At 36.5% G+C, this 23,592-nt stretch overlaps 3 protein-coding genes across 3 annotated transcripts; 2 read left to right on the top strand and 1 right to left on the bottom strand.

Annotated features, from left to right (window-relative positions):
* Positions 1-3,633: 3,633 nt before the first annotated feature.
* LOC120347471 (Wilms tumor protein 1-interacting protein homolog) lies at positions 3,634-7,398 on the top strand. The gene has a single exon (XM_039417468.2). It carries the CDS (start codon positions 3,783-3,785, stop codon positions 4,797-4,799), a length of 1,017 nt encoding a protein of 338 aa, XP_039273402.2. The 5' UTR covers positions 3,634-3,782; the 3' UTR covers positions 4,800-7,398.
* A 1,371-nt stretch (positions 7,399-8,769) lies between these two features.
* LOC120348166 (L-threonine 3-dehydrogenase-like) lies at positions 8,770-23,352 on the bottom strand. The gene is made up of 6 exons (XM_039418293.2): positions 22,540-23,352; positions 19,499-19,643; positions 18,880-19,089; positions 11,471-11,664; positions 10,577-10,719; positions 8,770-9,564 (listed from the first exon to the last, which is right to left on the bottom strand). Exons 1-6 carry the CDS (start codon positions 22,697-22,699, stop codon positions 9,358-9,360), a joined length of 1,059 nt encoding a protein of 352 aa, XP_039274227.2. The 5' UTR covers positions 22,700-23,352; the 3' UTR covers positions 8,770-9,357.
* LOC120348167 (uncharacterized) lies at positions 13,862-18,854 on the top strand. The gene is made up of 5 exons (XM_039418294.2): positions 13,862-13,974; positions 14,448-14,975; positions 16,052-16,284; positions 17,156-17,344; positions 17,959-18,854. The coding sequence occupies exons 1-5, from the start codon at positions 13,968-13,970 to the stop codon at positions 18,211-18,213; spliced, it is 1,212 nt and encodes a 403-aa protein (XP_039274228.2). The 5' UTR covers positions 13,862-13,967; the 3' UTR covers positions 18,214-18,854.
* Positions 23,353-23,592: the final 240 nt, after the last annotated feature.

Here is a 23,592-nt window from a genome sequence, read left to right as displayed (position 1 = left end):
CCACGAAAAAATCATAATATGTTACATGGAAATTCCAAAATCACTTCTTCGAAAATCCCTGGCCATTAGGGTTTTTGAGCTTGACCGCAATCATGAAAAATTGCAGCTTAGTGGAAATGGGAATCAAAATTTTGATAAAAGCGAATCGCTTCAAATTCTGATACTAAACTTTCAAACATACAGAATAACTGGGAACTTTTTAAAAAATATTAGGAACTAAAATTTTTAAAATGAATTATAAGCTGAAAAGAGAAGATTTTATCATTTGTAACGCTATTAGAAAAAAATTATAAATTTGAAAAACAAAAAATGAGATATTTAGGAGCTGGAGCCTGGAGCCACTAAATTTTTGGTAGCTCCAGCTCCGGCTCCAGCTCCATCTGTTATGAAAAGCTTGGCTCCAACTCCAACTCCGGCTCCATCAAAATGTAACGGCTCCATGGCTCCAGGCTCCGACTCCAGCTCCGGCTCCCCAGCCCTGGTTGGTCCACAGGAATTTATAACCGCACTCTTGTTTCAGTTCCCTGGCTTTGTAGAACAAATCTCTGTTTGTGTCTGTGAGGTTTTCTACAACGAATACTTTGGTGGTTCTGGGAAAGTTCGAAAATATTGTAGAGATGTCGAGAGATGTCAGTTTACGACGATTCATTAGTATTCGGTTTTTCTGTTGACAAACTTGGCAATAATTTTTTATTGTTTTTCGACATCCTGTGGCAATTCGATACATCAATGGATTGCAAAGGAACTTCAATTTTCTTACAAATTTTAGAAATTAGGTTTTCACAGTCTTCCCCGTTAGTGTAGGGTATGTTATGAAATTCCAAATTGTCCAACCTGGAGCGACGCTCTTGATCTTGCTGCCTTTCTGTGAGTATGTCAACTTCCTCCTCTAGTTCTTCCACAAGTTGTTCCAGCTCCGCTACTCTTTTTTTAGTTTTCGTTGCTATCTTATTGAGCTCGTCTTGGTTCGATCTGAGCTCATCAAATTTTTTTGACACAAAATCCTGACTCTTTTTGATTTCGTGTATCTCGTTCTTGATCTCACGGAAAGATGATAATTCGTATTTGATCTCATTCATAGACTCCGTCAGTGATGTTATTGACTTCTCCAAATTCAAGGTATTGGTGGTGTCCTGGGTCACATTGAAGCTCGATTTATCGAGATGTTGCTCAATGATGGCAGGAATCTCAAGACGAAGGGTTTTCAAAACTGTACCTTCCAGTACAGATACCAGACTAGTGATGTCATCAACTTCAATTGTTGAAGTCATTGTAGCAGTTGAACGCATCTGTCGGTCGGTTGGACTTTTGCGCTTTGGTGGTACAGGAGGAACACTGGACTTGTTTGGCGTGTTCATCTCTTCGTTCACCCACTGCACAATTATTAATACTCTTCACAAATTGTGGAGGTTACATCCATAAACCAGTTGCGTTATCTATATTATATTTCTATTTATTCAACTATCATCCTAATTATACAGCGAATAAACGATCAACGATCAACGATTTATTTCTTTACAACTGTTTTGAATAATATCGGTTATAAAGGAATCTTTATCAAAATTAAAACTATTTTTACCAACCGGCTACTGTATTCATGATATGAGATACAACCAGGGATGGTATAATTTTTTAGGGAGTTCAGATATTCCACATTCATGTTCGTCGGAAGGGGGCAGCATGGGGCCGAAAATATCGAAGCCTATATAAAATATCAGTTACGGACATCGGCTATTTGGTCGATTTTGCGTCTCCAGGTCCGGTACCGGTACCGGTACCGGTACGTTTTGCTTTTTTGCTCTGGGATGCTTAATATGTGTTAGGATAGGATTTACCTATTTATCCCAGGGGTGCGGAAAGAAATGAGACGGCTTAATCATATGGCGAGCCACGGCCTCCTGTATGTATGTAATTTGTTAGATACCGGTAGGCGTACCGGTACCAGAAAAGCTTCGAGAATCAGTAGACTACAAATAAGAAAAGTATTTAAAAAAAATGCTGGAAACTCGTTGTTCTGTTGTTGTCTATAAATATACGCATAGGCAGAATTGGCGTGATAAAAAATCGGACATGAGGTTCGCACAGGACCGTACCGCGTACCGGTACCGTTAACGTAGTGGCCAACTTGATAGTCTGACAGCAGGACTTGAGGACCGGGAGATTGTAAACAAAGCCTGGAAGGGGGTGACGGCTGACGGTAACAGCGATAGGAAATGTTTCTATCAGTACGGTACCGATATACCGGTACCCGGTACCAGGGTCTCGTGTAGTTTTGTACCTAACAAACTTCTACTGCAGTACTGGGCGTAGCATAATAATTTTTTGATGAATCAATCCTAACCCCCATCCAGTGTTCCCTCTAAGGTGTGCGCGTGTGCGCGCGCACACAGCTTTCAGAGGCTGCGCACACGCATAGATTTACTGCGCACAGACGTATTTCGATGTAATGTAACAATGTGCTCGGTTGGCAGGTTAAGAAAGTTTGCTGTTGGCCCACTTATTACCCGGTTAGAACGCCAGAATTTCTTCATTGGTTTTTGCACAAATATTAGTCATTTCCAAAAAAGTGCGCACAAATCAAAATTTCTGCGCACACATACTACAAAAAATTAGAGGGAACATTGCCCCCATCTGACTACACTATCCAAAAATTATGTCACTACAAAACTACAGGAGACCCGCACAAAGCCCTAAGTCTAAATTGGCTAACGTTCCAACAGACAAACCCCCGGTTTCGGTATTTGTATAAGATGAGCAAAATATGTCTCTTATACCTGTATACACATTAAAATACATCCAGGTAAATGTTAATGTGTTTTCTCAACATCGGAGCCTACAAAAGATCGAGATTACACTCCTATAGTCTTGAAACGTCGTCGCAGATAATGCGAAAAGACGGAACAACTCATCAGACCTCTCTGTAGTCGAGTTATCTCTGGTGAGTTGTCCGTGTAGTCAAGTTGTCCGTCAGCCGTTCAGACTGTCAGTTAATTTTGATTATGCTGATGAAAGTGAACGCTGAAATGCATCCATGTCTGGCACAGTTTTCTATTTTGGTATAAAACAGTGAGAGATAATATCTCAGCAGGGTATGTCTGTACCTGCATTTCGGTTACTCAGTTACTTGAGAGATAGAATTAGGTTAAAAATTGGGGTCTGGTATAGTTTAGTACCACATGCACTTCTAGTTGACATATGCAAAAATAGTTGAGCCAGGCCAACTAGAAGTGCATGTGGTACTAAACTATACCAGACCCCAATTTTTAACCTAATTCTATCTCTCAAGTAACTGAGTAACCGAAATGCAGGTACAGACATACCCTGCTGAGATATTACCTGACTACGTCGCCGAAAAATTACGTCATTTCGACGTCACAGTGGCGTAATAAGGCCCACCAAAGTATGCGGAAGGTAGTCCAAAAAGCGCAGACGAGGATCCTAAATCGAGCAAGCTATTTCTCGTCTCAACGATCCCGATAGGAGCGAGATCGGCGGCGTTAGCGAGTTCGTAATCAGCGGCGCATATGCCATTTCGGGCGATCGTAATTATACTTTGTCAAGCCCTATGACGTGATGATGACGTCATAGTGACGTAATTTTTGGATGGCATAGTCAGGTGGGAGTTAGGAATAACATATGCAAAATTTGTTATGCTATGCCCACTGGAAGTACTTGTGGTACCAAACTATACTAGACCCAAAAATTGCATACTATTTTAATCGGTCTATTTTTATTGCAGTCTATTGTAGTCTTATTATTGGTGATATTACATTGTACTACATATGGCCAGTGGGAATCATATTCCTAAACGACGCAGTTTTCCACAATCTAGCTCTTCATTTGGATATCAAAATGGAACTTTCTCGCGTCCCGTTAGTTACTCACAAGGAGTTAAAACACCCTCCCATGTCTCAGCAGCAATCTCTTCAGAAATGGTCGAACAGAAAATGAAAGATCTAACTCTTGAGGTTGAAAAGGAACTCAATTCTCCAGGAGGTTCCGAACCATATTTTGGACGTTGTGCAAAATGCAACCAAGGCGTTTATGGCCATTCTACTGCTTGTCAGGCAATGGGTAAAATATATCATAACACATGTTTTGTGTGTGGATGCTGCAGTAGAACATTAAGAGGTAAAGCATTCTATAATGTAAATGGTAAAATATTTTGTGAAGAAGATTACCTTTATTCAGGATTCCAACAAAGTGCGAAGAAATGCCATGCATGTGGTCATCCTATCATGGAGATGATTTTACATGCTCTTGGAAATCCATATCATCCCGGCTGTTTTCGGTGCTGTGTATGCAATAAGGGACTCGATGGAGTGCCTTTCACAATTGACATAGAAAACAAAATATACTGTGTAGAAGATTATAATAAATTGCAAAAAATATATGCTCCAAAATGTGCCAAATGTCAACTTCCTATTACTTCAGTGAATGGACGTAAAGAAACTGTTAAAGTAGTCTCAATGGGGAAGGATTTTCATGTGGATTGCTTCATTTGTGAGAATTGCGGAATTCAATTAAACGACGCCAGTAAGCCTAGATACTTTCTTTTGAATGGCAGACTTCTTTGCCATGTTTGTAGAGATCTCCCCCCACATCATCAAAAAACAAGAGGTCACCGGCATTCTTTGCAAAATTTTCCTACAACGAGTCAGTATGGGAATGGCCAAAGCAAATCAACAAATGCTGGTGGTAGTCCAGTCCGTGTAAGGTCATTAGAAATAGACAGACATCCTTCCTCACCTGTGACTCAAGTACCACGAGTAAAATCATGGCACCCAACAGCACAGTAAATGCTAGAGTTTGAAAAAACTCATCGATGATATCTACGTTTACAGATTGGTACAATTATTTTAGGGTTTTGGTGTAATATGTGATTTACATGTATGTTACAAAATCTCAGATAAAAATTTTAAGCATCAAAAAATTTGTGAAAGTGTCAATTACCAAACTCTAATCCTTGTGATTATTTATCATCTTGCCATTTACAAAATCAGGGCACGAGTGGTTTGAGGACAATCTTTAGAGACACTGGTCTAGATTAAAGTTGCTGCAGATCACAATGACTTTTAGATCGCATGTTAGTTACATCGGCCCATTTTAGTCTTCATTCTGACAAAATCTGACGTTTTTGATAATGTTTGTTTCATCAATCATAATGTACGAAAGTATTATTTCACAGTATCCTTCCAGATTCTTTTTTTATTATGTCATGAACAGTTATAACATGTTGCTTAATTTACGATTTTTAATGCTGCCAAAGACACCAACATACACCAAAAGTAAATTTGTTGTTTTTCAACAATTTTTGTCTCTTTACAACTATTATTTCAATCAACCACAATTCTATTATCATATAGCTTGCCAATTTACTATCTCTGTTCAACCTTTTTGAGCTTGCTCATATCATTAATACTATAAAATATGTGTATGCGCTAAATTTTCAAAACCTGTCTTTGAATTGAATTTTTGGGATAAAACTTTTTTTTAGATTGAAAAATTTGTAGCCTTGTTATGGGATCAACTACATAATATCATGCAGTTTAGGCCTAAATGTTTTGTCATATTATTTATAGCATCAGTGATGACTTGGATGTGTTATATTTTTTTCCAGGATACTAATTATGGAAAAATTAAAGATTACCGGTAGTTACAAAGCATAATGCATTTGATTATAGCAAAATGTTGCAAAGTTGTAAATTTACTCGGTTCTTATAGCATAGTTGCTCATAAGTTGTCCTTTTGTTAAAATTTTTATCATGATATTTCTTGATTTCATTGTGAGGGATTGGAATTACTTGCACGTACCAGAATAAACTAAATAAGAAACTCGTTTCGTGGCCTGCACACCATTCAAAATTGGCAATTCTCTGCGGGTCGCACAATTTTATCTTGTGGGCCGCAGGTTGCACACCCCTGCTGCGACCACTTGCCCTTTGCGGTACATATTTTATAATGTAATGATTCAGCATCTAATCTCTGATCGCTTAATTAATTTTGCCAACTGTGCCACGACAATTTGCACTACAAAATCTTTCATATAATGAATTTTTTACAGTTAAGTTTATCTTTTATATTGAAACCTCTGTACTTTATATCTAACCAACAATGACATATTTTGGCTACATTTTGTATATACTGTATTCTATATGTTCTTTGCTATGTTTAAGCATTTACCTTGCCTATGTTTTTATGGTTATTACCTGTGGATATTACATTATTACAGTTTGAATGTTTAAAATTGTAAGCCTGGCCAACATTCAGTTTTTATCGTTTGTTTCCTATTATAATTGACATACTTTGAAGATATCTAAGTAATAGATTTTTGCTTGAATTGAATTGGGAAATTAATTTTTGAGAATCTACTTTATCGAAATTGCTTTTTGTTTTGTCATAATGATTTATACTTCTGATCGAATTATTTGGGAGTTCAGGGTTATCAAAATGTTGGATAAAGATATCACAATGTACTAATTCTTGCCAGCCCTTTACATGCCATTATTTTCCAGAACCCAGCTTATTATTTTTAATTTTATCCACTGTTCTTGATTATTTTGAACTTCTCATCTTGGTCACCACTATTTTTTACCAACTCAAATTCATGTTCGCTTGCTTGTTTGTAAACAATCTTGCGCCTAATCAGTAGTCTAGTAATTACTTTATTTTATATACCTGTTTTCTTGCTTTCATTCCATTTTTGCCTTTTTTCTGTGATTTAAATGTTAAGTTAATGATGACTACATTCCATAGTATACATTTCAGAATAACATTACGGTTACAAAACTTTAGTAAGAGAACAAACTCTAATCGTTTCCAATCCAAATATTTACCTAACTGCATCGATTGTCACCCATTTTCAACTGTACGAAATATTGCCAATGTTCCACAATGCTGCTACCCATTCCATTGTTTTGCAATAATAGCTAGCTAAAACCCAATCATTTGTTGCTTGCTACATTGAATCAAGATGTAAAATTGTGATATTCAAACAGCAAGAAATACACAATATTTTTAATTTCTTCTTGCCAAACAAAGAATTGTGATTAATTTTTGGCAGAATATGGTACAACTTTTAGGGTAAACAGTATTCTGTTTAATTCCTCTCTAATGTAAAATATAAAAATTTCCAGGTATGAAAATTTACAATTATTATGAACATCTAAAATATGATATTCATAAATAACAATGGATTTGATATAGCAGGCAATCAACTTTTTGTAATATTTATGTTTTACTTGTCGAGGAACTGAGAATGAAAATGTTTATAAGTTGTTCAGATGTTTTTAACCGTTCATTTCATATTCATCATGACTGCTGTTTTTTAAATAGCAATAGGCTGTTAGCATTGTTTTTGTGTTTGTTCTGCTATTAAAATCAATCTTTTTACCACCATGACCAAGAAAGTTCCACATAGTGGGGCAAAAGTTTTTTTCAAACAGGGTTTATTAGTTATCTATACTGATACACATTTAGTTTGGACCTGTGCGTATGTGCAAAGTTTGTACAAGTGCTCTTTATTATTCGGAATGTCGTGAAGTCCTCGACGAAAGAAAAACCGTAAGGTATAGGTGGGCGTCCGTTGCTTATCAGGTTATGGATTGTGTGCAAGCAGTTTAGTTTGAAACGTTGACACAAGAAACCATATTTTAAGACTGGTAAAGAGCTTCGAATTAACGAATAATTTGCCGGATGAGGCATATTTTTCGTTTTTTTTTGTTTGTGTTTGGCATTTTTGCTGTCGTGCTGCTTGGGATCTCCCAAGTATGTTGTCATTTTTCAATCTTCGGTCGACGGCTCAGATGTGCTCTCTAATTAACGCTTGTGCATCTGTCTGCTTGGCCTCTGGCTTTAAATTGTTTTGGGAGAATGCTAATTTAAGCACGTAATTGGCGGCTTTTTGACAATTAAATTACCAAGTGCATTACCGCGCACTCAAACAGAACAAGTGGATATTGGAGTGGGATTTATTATCGTCAACTGGCATATTTTTCTCCTTTGTAAAAACAACGCTTGTTATGACCAATGTTTCTGACGCAATCAGAAATAATATTCCTGTCTACCCATCAAATTTTGAGTTCTGAATTAAGGGAACCGCCAATATGTAATTTTATTCAGCCAGACCAATGTTATTCCAAAACCATAATATAAGATATGCCTTTATATCAGGGAATGGTAATGTACACAAATTTGTTTCAATGGCGCGTTTAGGCTAACGACAACCAAAATAACATTTAATGGATGCTTCAAGAGTAACTCAGTTTCGGGGTGACTGAGCCCATGGTAATTGGAGAGGTGTAGGATATCGGGCGTGTCGACCCTTTTCCCCAGCCTTGTCTTTGATCAAGAAGAAACCGTGATCTATGTATAAACACTTCTCAAAAACCTGCTGAGAAACGACCATGCTTGTCAGTTGTCTAATCCAAAATCGAATGTGCTATCAGAAGTCTGTTGTGATCAGGAAACCGTAAGGTTTTGTTGGACTGAGAGGCAACAAATACAATTGGATGACTTATTTTGGGTGTTTACATCGTAGTAACAGGTAGGCCGGATGCCTTTGTTGACATCATCGCATTGGAATTAGCGAGCAAAATAAATGTGATCTGAGCCGAGCCAATCGTGAGTCTTTTGGACTCCTGGCATTGTTTGAAGTTGTTGATTAAAATACTCTCAATCTGGCATCCTTCGTATTATTGACAAACGTGTTTCGGCAGCCCTTTTCGTACGCGCGGCTCAAAGTCATTATATGATGACATATTTCTATACACAAGTTTATTATTTCAATGATTGCACAGGGTTGAAATGAATTAATAAAAATTGCGACAATGACTAATATAAATATGGTTGAAATTGGGAGTGATAACAGTAATTAAAGGCTTTTTAATATAAACTAAGGTGTACATACAAAACAAGATGTTTGATGAGGATAAAGTTAATTGCAAAAAAATAAAAAAGGCCGCTAATTTCAGCCTATCGAATTCTATTTTAATTGACAAAATTTCGCAATTTGAATATTGCGGCCTGCTTATGAAGCATAGGAGTACGCTATTTCAAGATTCAGCCTTATGTGAAATGTATATGATACAGCTAGAATATACCATTTTGCCAAAACAACGACCCGCTCCTTTGGTTCACAGAAATTTTCATTTGCGGCGGGAATCAATTCTTTCCCTGTTTTGAGATTTTAATCGGCAAAATCTTCAATCGTGTTGATATTTGCCAAATACATTACAGTTTTCGACTCGTACTGGAATTATGAAAGTATAATCGCTTTCGCAATCTTTATTTTGGATTATATGTATATAGTTTACAGTCAGTTATGTCTTTTATTCCAGTTGTCATAGCTTTACTATTTTATGGCTTCACACAGCTTCGGTGGTACAATTTTTTGTTTGTTTCAGTAATTGCCTTTTCAATTTCTTCCAGTGAAAATGGATTTGGACTCACTAGTTCTTCGTAAGGATATGATTCAGCTGTACGGGATAAAAATTCCAGTGCTCTGTCTAGATGTCGAGGAGCGTAATTGTGAACGCCTCTTATCGTAATACATTTACGAATAATCTGAAAACAAGGATTTATATTTGTAACAAGAGAGCAGTGCTCAATTAGATGGACGCAACCTCGGCTCGGCGGTGTGGCGCAAGATGATATCTGGACTCCTCGCCACCGTGGGGTGGTTCACGTGAAGTCCATGCTTCCGAAAACAAATAACTGGCTAACTAATTCCATACCCGACTTGTACTGGTAACCGAACGAGAGGCCGTGTTTCGCCATATGATTAACCCGTCTTATCGGCTTCCATCTTTCCTGGGTCGCGTACAGTCACAATAAGACCTTAGCTTAACAGTTAACAACAACCGAGTATGAAAATATTGGAAGATAAGCGTGACGGATCAAAGTGTTCCCATTCCTTTTAAAAAGTGTTCCCCATGAATTAAAATATAACAAGAAAATTTTGAATGAAGCATCAGGTCCATTACAACTCAGAGAAAGTTTGAATAAAACAAATATATATATAGTGCCTTTTCCATCTTTAAGTTTAAACTCGATTGATTCGTTAGTTCCCGTAGAAACTCAGTAACAACAATCATCCCTGAAACAATTTAGTTAATTAAACAGCCAATATGTAAATTTCGTGCCCAATTAACATGTAATATTTTCGTTAACGTCTTTTCATGCGTGGCAATGCTAAAAGCAAGAGCTAGGACCCCATTCGAGGGAGTGGAGAAACGACGGGATAAAGGTGACCAAACGTTACTGCGATAATGAATTAAACTATTTTCCAATTATTTCGGAAATAAGAAATGCTATGAGATGGTTTAATCATAGATGCCTTTTTTCTATTTACTAGTCCACGTTATAAATAGTTATTTGCGCGCTAATCGTAATTAAGTACTATATTGCTAATTGCAAATCCACCTCTTTTTTTAGAGTTTTTGGAAAAGTACTGAGAACGGTAGCAAAGTACAAACTTCAGAATCAACCAATTTACTGCTTTGTAAAGGATTACTAGTGGGCAAAAGCCTTCTCTTCTTAGATTGATTCAAACGGTTCACAATTTCCTAAATCGTACCTGTTCGCCGGTTATTGATAGATTTGAATTCGGATGAACCAATCCAACAAGAACTAACATTCCACCATGACGCAATCGCCGATAACCATCTTGGATGACGTCAGGATTGCCACAAACTTCGATCACAGTGTCTACCGAGTCCACTACAAAAAAAAATTCCAACTGTGGATTTTTGTACATTAAGCCTTAAAGCATGAGTCGGCAACCTACAGCCCGCGGGCCGGATCCGGCCCGCGGAGCAATATAATCCGGCCCGCGACGCTCCACTGAAATATAGTAACAAAACAACTGTTTTGCCGATTATATTCTTTACGTAACAGAATTTATTTGAGACACGTTTAAATTATATTCTAACAAGTATATAATTCTCGTTTAATAAGCCTATAATTATAATTAGACAAATGGCAACAAAACGTGGAAAAGTTGATGCCGAGTCCAAATGGTGCAGATAATATTCGAATGACAGTCTTCGCGCGCTGCCTAAAATTTAACGTCGGATCTGTATGAAAAAATGTGATTCATTGATCTTCCATTCGGTTTTTAACTGTTTAAAAATATGTGCGGCCCGCCAATGACTTGCAACCTTTAATTTTGTTCTGCAGGCGATAAAAGGTTGCCGACCCCTGCCTTAGAGAAAAAAACAGTAAATTTTTTTATCTACTCCAGAATTCCAATTACCTTTTTGGTTAGGTCTACACCTATTTGGGTTAGCAAACTTGAATCACGCGGAGGATAATTATGCGTGATATAGGATTGCTAGTCTCCTCAGAGATTTATAGCATCAATCACTTAACTTTTTTTGTCATTTTCAGTTATCCCCTTCAGAATGAATTATTTTTCAAATGTTATTCATAAAATCATTTACTTGAAAACTGGAAAAAACTCTCCAGTTACCTAAAAATTCATCATCTAAGAAGTCCTCTGGGCAGATCGCCTTTCCTCCGAATTTGGAAACAAATTTCAAACGATTTCGGTCTATGTCACAGCAGAATACTTCATCATATCCGTTGTCTCGCAATAGAGCGCACCCGTATATTCCGAGTAGACCTGCTCCCAATACCAGAGCTGTTTTGTCTTGTACATTTGTCCTGAAAGAAAGGAAAAAATGTATGGATATTTAATATTAGAAAAGTTGCCAACAGAGTAACCCGCTAAATCAACATTCTACAACCGGAGAATGAGTTTTTTGTGGGTAGGAATTTTGTTTCTTTTCGAATAAAATTTTACTTGATGTCTTTGTATAGTATTACTCATATGTTATACTTGAATGGTATATTATTGGGCGCTCCAGAAGTACGTGTACCAATATGGAGGTAACCAATTTTGTTCGCCTACTTCACATCAAGTTGTTCAAAGGGACTGAGGCCGATGGGCAGTGAGTATATTCACTTGGCTAACACAGACAGTCCTGGACTCGTAATATAACTAAATTAAGAAAAATCGGAATAAAATTATGTCCTAACCCTAACCTGGCACACATACTACAGGGAGTACCTATTATTGTAATACATGTTTGTGCACCCTTCAAACAGAACATTATTTGGAGTACTCATCATTATCTAGCGATCCACTAAAGAGTGAACAAACAAATAAAAACTGTATAACGTGCAGGCTCAATGCATGGGTAAGCGTCGTATTACGTCATTATATAAAAAAGAAAAAAAGGCCACACATACCCCCTCAAAAAAATGATTTTGGCTGGTTAGGCTCTACTGAAGTAGAATGAAAAATTTAAATAAAGGGAATGTATCACGAGAGATTGGGAATCATTCTTTAAAGTTCAAATGAAGCTGATGTTCTCATATAGTCTCGACACAATGTGTCATAGAGCCCATTTTTGAAAACTCAAAATTGTAACCGACCCGAAAAGTCGTACGCGACTAACATTTCCGCAATTCAGCAAACGCATTGCAGGCTACATTTTTATGAAGCTCAATACAGAAGAAATTGAAACGCTTAGCTTTATTCGGAAATATAAAAATACAAGAGGGCAATATAACTTGCATATAAACTGCAGTTTTACCAGGATTTCAACGATCTTAGTATATATTAAATATTTTAGCCTAGCTCCGTAATTATAGAGTTGATTCGTCACGATTCCCCTAATATATCCCCATTTGCATTGAAGATAGGGTACCTAATTTCAATTGCAATGATTTCTCTGCGATAAAAGATATAACGTTTGTCATCAATTTATTGAAAACTTTTCATAATCAAAAATATTAAACTAATATATACATAAAAATATTACGCGATTTCTACTGCTTATTTGTAAAAATGTTCTATTTTCCAAAAATTGTATATTTTAGTGAAATTTTCAGCAAAACGTGTATGCGAACGTGCATTACCCCGCAAGGTAGAATTTATTGTTTATATATATGTAAAAGAGATACCCAATAAAAAAAATATTTCTTTTAATCTTCAATCCGATACTATATTTCAACGTGTATTCAGAATACAGGAAGGATGGTGACGATGATATAATACTGAATTAATCTAAATCCTAAAGTGTGAACTTTGTATCCAATTCTGAAGTCAAATCCCGTATTCAGTAAATTCTTGAACGCTTTTTCTCGCAATGCGTTATCTCGTTGGTCAAAGGGTGATGATATAATTTAACGTAACGAGCGATAGTTCGCTGGATAAAGTGGTTTATCGAAAAAGGGCATATTGTGTAGAGAACAGAGCGGTTTTATAGATGAAGGGGATCTACGACTGATACATATCTAAAATTACACGATGACTTTTATAAAACTTTAACGTAACCCACTTGTAGCGAATAGTCTTCTGGCAGTCATTAATTTTTTTATTTGTACGTTTGTCCATATTTTATCAATTTCTTCACGATAACAAATTGCAATATTGAGATTCCTGGCGAGTGAGTTTGAGTATACTATCTTAAGATGTGTAAGGAAGAATGCAGTATATTTCACAGTGTGAGTAACTTCACTCGCCCCCATAGTATAGGAGTCTTTGGTTGTTACCTAAAATTTATATTCAATCTATAACTTCGCCGACATTATCATGGCAACACAACTATCTGCATCGCTTGGTATCTTTTTGAAATAGCGATTACATTTTGCAGAACACAAAATTGCTAAATGATTTCTATATTCTGTTTTGTGGGCATGTTTATGGAAATCATAACTATTAAGAATTTGTTTCGCGGGTTTACGGATTTAAAGTCGTTTAGATGAATATTAAACAGCATATTGTTTATACTGATATACACAGAAAGGAAATACCATAATTTTACATCTGTTTTTGTTACCATAATAATAATTTAATATCAGCTTCCCAATTCAAATTTTACCAATATAAGTGATTATAATCTAATATGTTCCAAATTTGCATTGAAATAACAGAAAGATGATCTGAAAACAGCGTGGGAATGAGCGGTAAGGTTTTTGCTTTGAATCACAACATATTACTACGTTGCATGATACGAGTGTTAAAAAAGTAACGCAAAATTAACAGAAGTTAAAATGAAATGCTACTTAAAGCATTCAACGACTGACATCTTTTGACAGTATTGAATTACAGTGAAATGCCATTTAAACATTTCACGACCGCCGCTTTTCATCAGTATAGTTCAGCACCCCTTATATTATTACTAAGTACATATTCGTCCGATACAAATACCACGAGTTTTGGTTGTCAATGATATTTGAATCAACTAGGAGAATATGTATTTCATTTTAGATTAAATTTCTCTGATTTTAAATGGGACATTTTCTTTTGCCCAAAATTCTCCATTTCAATTAACCTAATGGGAACACTTTTAATATGCGCGTGGGAATTCCTATACCCGACCTTTGGCTTTCGTGCCCATATATTTGGGCATTGCACTATTGTTTTAAATATTCTGAAGGTGATAAACGAGTTCAGACAATACCAAAAGATTCACAACAAGAAACACAAAATCCTAACCAGCCTCAGCTATCATCTGGACTGGAACACCTGCAGAAAGAATTGTCGCAACAAGCACATTCGAAATTGGAATCCACTGAGCAGAAACAAAAAATACCTCAATCACAAGAAAAGCAATCAACATCAAGTTCTACACAGGGCGCTGCGCTAACACAACCGCAATCACAACAGGTCGAGTCCTCAAAGTCGACACATAAAACAGTAATTTCTAAAATAACAGAGGCTAAAGTGCAAACAAAATTAACTTCAGCGCAGGAACAGACGCGATCACGCATATCGGAGCCAGTGAAAGACGAGAAAGCATTGCTTCGGCAACAACTAAGTGAAAAAACAGTTCATCAGGCATTGCCTCCGAGCACTGCTACTCAGGCTGCAAAACCTAAACTTGAACATAAACAACCGAAACAACTTGAGGCAACGGAACATCAACAAACAGTTGTCAAGATACCCATATGCACTTCAAGTGGTGGTGAGTAAATCATGGTATAGTCTTGACATTATAAAAAAAACTCGTGATTGTTAATTTATTCAAGTCACGCCGAGGATAGATACGAATTAAGCATTTATCGCCAAATTAAATGCATAGAAATAGGCGATATCTACAACGGATAATGAATCTAGCAATATTCACGCTTTATTATTAACCTAATAAATAATAGATCTGGCGCTACCGAAGTATGTGCACCAAGATGGCGCACAACCTGAACCCTAACCTGGTACAACTACTATGTTCAGGTTGTGCGCCATCTTGGTATCTGGAAAACATTTGATTTGGAACTCCTGTAGTATGCAAACCAAGATGGCGGACAGTGGAACGTAGTATGTGTACCAGATTAGGGTCAGGTACAAATAATACGGGAGTCACTTGGCTAGACCCCGAACTCATTATTGGAATAAAATATTCGCCTATACCCTGATCTGGTACACATACTACGTCCCGGCTTCCGCCATCTTGGTTCACATACTATACAGAAGTACCTTTGTTTTTTACATATAAAAGTCATTTCAGAAGAGTTTGTAGAGGTGTTTGGGCGCAATTTCATCCAAGCACCCTTAAGACTAACTTCATTATCTTTTCGGTACCATGAACGTTGAACGTAGATAATATATTTGATGTATTATGCCCGAACGTATCGCAAAACAGCGATTTCGAATTTAAGATTACGATAATTTCCTATACATATTTGGTATTTTCAAAATCAACCGATTCCGATTATTGAAATTCCGATATTGCACATTTTACCTTTCCGATTACAAAGTCGTACCAATGCACGAAATAAATAAAATGTCGGTACAAAAAATGGAAACATAATTAAATCTGTCAGAAATCTTCTGCAAACTTCCGGGTTTTCATTCCTTGGATTCATTTTAAATGGGCAATTAAAAAGTAAACCGTCAGCTTTATGAAGTATCAAAATAACGGCGTTCAAAAATCTTGATACCATAAGAATATCTTAGATTAGTATTAAATATTTATAGTAAAAACTTGCTGAATCTTTTTGAATATTATTCTTTGAATATATTCCATGAAAACTTTGATTTCAGATAAAATTTCAACCCCGGCTACCAAATCAAAAGATCAGCCTTTGCTAAAAAAACAATTGCAAGACAAATCACTGAAATCAAAAGATAAATCATTGTTGAAACCTTTGATCAAAGAAATTCAAAAACAAACAAGCAATATGGGAGAAGATCCCGGGAAAGGAGAAAGTGGCAAATCTGACTCGAAAGGGAAAAAAGCTTTACATAGAATGATTAAAATTACGAATCCGGATGACGTAAGTTTCTTTAAATTGTTTGAAATGATAAGTAACAACCTAGAGCCGTTGAGCTATAATTGTGAAAATTCAGCGACCTATCTCCTAAAGTCTAACCAGGGGTCGCAATATTTTTGGTCTGCCGGATGGTGCAAAACTGAAACTATTCCTGGGCCGATTTTCATAAAAAAAATAGCTTTACATTCTCCACTACTTCAACAATTTAACGAATGCTAATTCCAATGTTCGCTGACTGTAAATTTGCGTTGCGGGCCGCGTTATATCGTCAAATAGTATTATTTCATCACAGAATTACTGCATGTTACATTGTTAAGAAATTACGCCTAACGCTTTAATTTTTGTTATTTTGAGATTTTTCCTGTTTTTCTTTGGGCTTATTGTTTTACCGATTTTTTTAGTATTGTACAATTGTTGTGCCGCCAACTCGATCTTTGGCCAATGATTTCGACAAGGACTCATTGAACACGGCACACGGTAAATTCCTGTAGGTACATTCAGGGCAGCACGTTACTCGACCATTTCCCTCTTACTTGACCTTTAATTTATTTATTGTCATGTCTTACAACATCTATATTTTGTTTATTCCTCAAAATATTTTTCACCAGGTTAAGGTTAGGCCATAATTTTATTTCAATTGTTATTTTAGTTTTATTACGAGTTCGGGGACTCGCCAAGTGACTCCCGTAGTATTTGTACCTAAAATTATGGCCTAACCTTAACCTGGTACACATACTACGTTCCGGTGTCCGCCATCTTGGTTCACATACTACAGGAGTACCCGTGGCGGGAATCGTTTTCGGAGTTTTTTTATGTGATTTCCTCTCGACTTCTCACAGCTCTGTTTTTGAAAATTACTCATTTTGTAAGACAGATGGATCACGATGAACTAATGAAGCGATTGCGAGTAAGATTTAAGAAAAAAACAGCAAAATGGGAAGGGAAAATAATATTTTACTCAAGATGTGCATTTATGATGACCTTTGCACTCTTGCTTCTACAAGTTTTGCAAATGTTGATACAGCCACTGAGAGGAGAATGGATCTCAGACAGAGTTGTAACGGTTTGTTATTCTTAATCGTTTAAAATTAAGGACACGTGTTCTATGATGAAACACATCCTTTTATATTATTTTATTTATATTATTAGATTCCATCATATTCAATTTTGAATATTTTGCCTTTTTAAAATTTGTACAGATTTTTAATGATTTTTATGTTTTGGTAACGATATTAGGCGTGTGGGTTTAGATTTTGTATTACTCAGTCCATGGGAACCGATATTTCACCAACAATTTTGTTATTTAATTTTAAATAAAGATGAACGATTTTCTGCTAATATTTTCAGCAAAATCGGTGCTCCAAGTCCTCGTCATACAGGTACAATTACGCGACCTCCTTAGGTACTCCCGTAGTATGTGTACCGGGTTAGGGTTAGGCCATAATTTTTTCCGATTTTTCTTATTTTATTTCTATCACGAGTTCGGGGACTGTCGGTGGTAGGCAAGTAAATATACCTCCTGCCCATAGGTTTCAGTCCCTTCACACAACTTGATGTAAAGTAGGCGAACAAAATTAGTTACCTTCATATTGGTACATACACTTATGGAGAGCTCACTTATGGAGAGCTCCAAACCTCCTCGTCTTTACATTAGTGCTTTCTTTCATCTTTCTACAGATTCTGCAAAACGTACTGATTGCTTTAACTGCGCTTGTCGCAGGACTCCAGTTAAAGCTTAAAATGAGCGAAAAGGCCGACAAATATCGAAAAGGGGTCAAGATATATTACCATTTAATGCGGATGACATCATATTATATAATGATGACGGAAAGCGGAGGAAGACCGGAGTACAAAAACACAATATCATTCTGGAAAGACGCTCTCAAGAAAGAAATGGAAAGCATACCGGTTTTGCAAGCTTTCAAACAATAATCATACAATATTTTCGAGCGAGTGTTCCACATTATTATAAATTTCTAATCGATTCATCTACTTTTGAAACGAGCACACGTAAATATTGTGCCAGCGTTTACTCAAAGTATCAAACACTGGTGCAACTTCTTCTAGATTTTAACACTGAATGCCTAATACCTAATCTTGCATTTAAAATTCGTTGGTAATGGGGAAGCTGCCTTATGGATGGCACTTTTTCATATTTAGTACACTTAGCTACATTCTTTGCATAATGTTTCTAGCGGCGATAAATGCTGAATTTTATTTCTTGTGCACAGAGGTGTAAGCAAATTGTGCAATATGACTTTATATTTTCAGAGGGGCACGTAGTGACTTCGAGTTGTATCAGAAATTTTCTCGAATTAGAATCCCGGTTTAAATTCAATTTCACGTGTTCAAACTGAAAAGTGGGAAATCAATTGCATTAACATTAGATCATAGCAATACCCCTCGAAACGTACACAAACATTCCTTTAAAAATACCATAAAATTGAAATAATATTGAGGCTCGAACACACTTCCTGCTATTTCTTGAAATCAACAGGAAAACCATAATCGTTGTCGCGTACTGAACTTTTTAAAAATTTCTATTACTTTTGTAGTGCCCATATTAACATTTAAATATATTAATGATATATCGCATACTTGCCACATTCCACAGCATTCACCATCGTGGCCAGAGCACAGTTTATCGGCGCCACCATCCGGTCAGATAATTTTGACGGGACAAGAGAAACGTGTGTTCCGCAACCGAGAACGACATGTGTTGCGTAACAACCGTGAAATCCCGACCTCCTGTTCAAAGTCAAATGTCCGAGCTTTTCCAACTGTTTGCATTTTTGTGGCAATTCTAATCTAAAAAAAAAATAAATACCCACATCATAACTGGTACAACTTCCTCAATCAAGAATCGCAGCTAAAAATTTTACGGTATAATAAGAGTTCCGTTCTGTCGCATCGTTACTAATATCTATATTTTTATATACATGCATATGCCATATATGCAAGCATTGGTCAAGATCATAATTCAAGAGTTTCGAATCTCCTAAATTTGGCGATAACAGTTTAATTGAGTTTTCGCAAAATTTGTTTGAAAGGCCTTTCAAAATTAAAATTCGAATGTCATCCGGTTTTATCACAGGAGTCGCACCTATGATCGAATTAGAATTATTTTTCTGCTAGAAAAGGTTTGTAATCCTAGATCTGTCGTGGTTTATGAATGTATCCTCAATACACGTTAAAAACGCTATATATACTGTTATACCTGCATCGCTGGCATTTCCTACAAGATGATATGATAGAAAATGTGACCCTTGAACCTGGTGTCAAAGGTTGAGGTCTCTTATCAGTAACTATTTCTCCCACTGCCTCATGTCCAAGAACAAGTGGTGTCTGTTCAGGACGGTTGCCTGAAAATCACAAAATGTGTTTAATCAAATGCAAACAATTGCACATTATTTGATAAATGACTGCATTGCACTTAATTACTGATTACAAAGTATCTAGTATACAACACATTTAATCTAAACCAGGAGCGTGCTACAGGCTGTTTGCGGACAGGCCATTCACGGCGGCCATTGTCAACACACCCATAAAATTCCAATCCGACAGTTTATGTTTAAAAATTATCTCACGTGGGTAAATATACATAAATGTTTTTTATTCTTGTCGCTGCGTTGAATCTTTCGCCGTTTTGCCCAGTGTCCCTATTACGGCAAGGCGAAGCAATAGCCACATGATCTCCTTTTGCCTATCCCGCAAAGGAAAACTATTTAGTTGTCTGAAGTTGATTATATGGTCCGCCGACAAAAAATGTTGCACACCCTCATGATCTAAATTCTAAACTAGCTAGCATACTGACAGCTTTTTATTATTATGTGTTGTGTATGCCAGTGGTCGGCAACCTTTTTCAAGTGACAGACCGGTAAAGCCTAACCAAAAATGTGGCGGACCACCTTTATACAAACGAACTAAGCAAATGTAGTAAATTATACGCGTTAGAAATTTGATGTTGAAACCAATGTTCCCTCTAATTTTTTGTAGTATGTGTGCGCACTTTTTTGGAAATGACTAATATTCGTGCAAAAACCAATGAAGAAATTTTGGCGTTCTAACCGGGTAATAAGTGGGCCAACAACAAACTTTCTCAACCTGCCAACCGAGCATATTGTTACATTACATCGAAATACGTCTGTGCGCAGTAAACCTATGCGTGTGCGCGGCCTCTGAAAGCTGTGTGCGCGCGCACACGCGCACACTTTAGATGGAACACTGGTTGAATCTCCAAAAACATGGGTACCGGTGATACTATTTAATGCGGGATCTGGTGGTTGCCGACCACTGGTGTATGCCATTGCTTTGAGTAGTCTATTTTTCTGTAGACAAACCATGCCCAAAAAGTGTGATAAATCAGAAAACCATCGCCTATTTCCGAGGAAAACTTGCGACAACTACATATTATGCTTCCTGTTGGAACAAGAATTGTGTAAATTTGGAAGATTCTAATGACCTCGCAAACATCTTGTGTTGGTGGGAACGCCACTATTTTCAAGGCGGAAAACCTTCGTCTATTTCCGAGGAAAACTTGCGACAACTACATATTATGCTTCCTGTTGGAACAAGGATTGTGTAAATTTGGAAAATTCTAATGACCTCGCAAACATCTTGTGTTGGTGGGAACGCCACTATTTTCAAGGCGGAAATTCATTTTCAATTTTCTTCGACGTGCGCTTATTCGAAGATCAACAACGCAGTAAAATTAGTCATTTATCTTACTTAGTCATTTACCATACTTTTATCTAAAATGCCGGCGTACAAAAATCAATACATGAATTCACTTTTTTAAAGCGGGATTTGATAGATTTTTATTTATCACTGCCAATAGCATGCATGTCTGGCATTGGACAATGCCAAATAAAACTTTGACATGAAAAATGAAGGAATTAGATTACAAAGCCACAGACAAAATAAGTAACGATATTTGGAATCCAAAAAAGGACTGTAAACATCTATATAATCGAAATTCCCAAAATTGTTTATCAAACTATTTTAATACCAATGCAACTAATCATTTTTATCGACCAATTATCTTACATTTTGGTCTGATAGTATGTTGTCGAGTTTCATTAATTTATTACTTTGAAAAATGCATTTATTTTAACGCAAGTGCTTCGTAGCCAAGGTCAATGCTGTCTGTACTTCTCTAACGCTTGAATCATGATAGTTCACGCTAAAAGTAGCATAATCGATAAACAACGAAAATATTTTCACGATCAAAGCGTTCAGAAAAAAGTATTATGAAAATACTTTGAATTACGTGAATTTTAACACTACAGGTGAAGTAAACTATGTACTGGTTTTTAGCAGTACGCAGGAGTAATTTATCGATTTGACATTTCAATAATGTAATTTCATGATCTTGCGAGCGAGAAATTTGATTTTTTACGATAAATTTGACTTCTTGTAAACCCAACATTAGTATTTGTTCCAGAAGGTTGTATTGGCGAGAATTGCAATTTTTTAAAAGCGATCAATTTACCGTGATTTTTGGCAATAATGTAATTTCCATGGCATTGCGAGCAAGAAATGTGATTTTAATGATCAATTTGATTTAAATTCAACATTGGTATTTGTTCAAGAAAGTTATATATATGACGAAAATTCCAATTTTTAAAAAGGGATTTACCATAATTTTTGGGAAAAATAATATTGCATCAATGATGCTAAGAATTTATTTGTTGGCTTCCAAATTCAAATTGTTTTCGCAAAAGCGATCGAGGTAAAAGACAACATATAGTAGGACTAAATGATTGAAATTTTATGGTTTTTCCAATTTGAAAACAAATAACTAGGAGAATTTTTAAAGTCTTGTACTCTGAGAACAAATCTGAATGATTTAATATGTAGATAAATAAACCGGGAATATTGCTGAATACTTCGTAAAAACAGTGACATTTCAGTTCAATAGAACTCGGCTAGTTAGTCTTAAAACGTTTTCAGATACAGTTTATAATTTGAGAACCGGTTATATCGACACGGGCGTGCCACTTTGGTATACATTTAATCTGATGAAGACATTCACATAGAATTCGTTTTGTAACTCTACTAAAATCACGGAGACAACACATCAGATCGAATACCGACATAGCACCGTCACGAGTGAGTGTCACGGTAATTTGGATTTGAATTCGCACAAGACTAAATTCGAACTCGCCACAATTATGCGCACCGGTCCACGGGTATTTTTGGAAGTTGAAAGCGTCAAGATAAAAGTTACGACCATGCTCCATCTCAAAGTCCACTCACCGCTTATTGTATGTAAATCCGATCCACAAATAGTTGCCAATCTAATTCGAACCAAGACTTCGCCTTCTTCGACATTGGGCAGTTCTTCTCGCCGTTCAAAAATAAATTTTGGATCGTGATCTGCTCCGGTGAATATTACTCTCGCGACTTTCAGCGACATTTTAGCAAACACTTCAATTTATATGTTATACGAAACAAAAATACTTTGAAATAATTCTACCAGATATATATTATATATTGCTTTTTGCACTCGCTTTGCTGCGAACTTCAATGACACTACGCTTAGCTTCGAATATGCATTTTCCCCATCATATATAATAGCATTATTGTTGCTGATATTCTTGTGTATGTACTGTATAAAGCGCTATCTAATTCTCGCTAAGTGTCTATTACGCTTAACCACATTAGTCTGTACAGCTTGTTTCTATCAAAAACATTTCCCTTTATCGCTGTCGTATCGTGTGGCATCTTTGTGTTGGGTACAACCATAAGTGTCATTCATAGCGTTATTATCATACGTTTCATTGTTATAATGGACAACATAAATTGACGTTTTTCAAGCCTATTATACTAATATAGTTACTGCCATTCAGTCTTCGATCGCTGTCTGGCTGTCCCTAGACTTACTGTGTAACAACGCACATGTCATAATGCAAATATACGTCGAGTCTGGTGAATAACGTTATAATAGCTAAACAAACTTAACTCTGCTGAGAAAAGCGCTCAATATTTGTTGTCTACTTACCTAAAGATAATTGCCGAGGTTCGGTGCATAAATGAAGCGTATTCGTGGTTTATTGTTTGTACCTGCCTATATCGCATTGATGATACTACCTATTTCGAATCTGGCAACAAGCTTATGCTTATTCGTATGTGCTTGGGTACTGCAGGAGTATATGAACCGAGATGGCGGACACCGGAACGTAGTATGTGCACCAGATTAGGCCATAATTTCAGGCACAAATACTCCGGGAGTCACTTGGCTAGTCCCCGAACTCGTAATAGAACTAAAACAAGGGAAATTGGAATAAAATTATGGCCTAACCTGGTACA

Source organism: Styela clava, chromosome 11 (genome assembly GCF_964204865.1).
Source record: "Styela clava chromosome 11, kaStyClav1.hap1.2, whole genome shotgun sequence".
Taxonomy (NCBI): domain Eukaryota; kingdom Metazoa; phylum Chordata; class Ascidiacea; order Stolidobranchia; family Styelidae; genus Styela; species Styela clava.
This window is presented reverse-complemented; position numbering and strand designations above follow the sequence as displayed.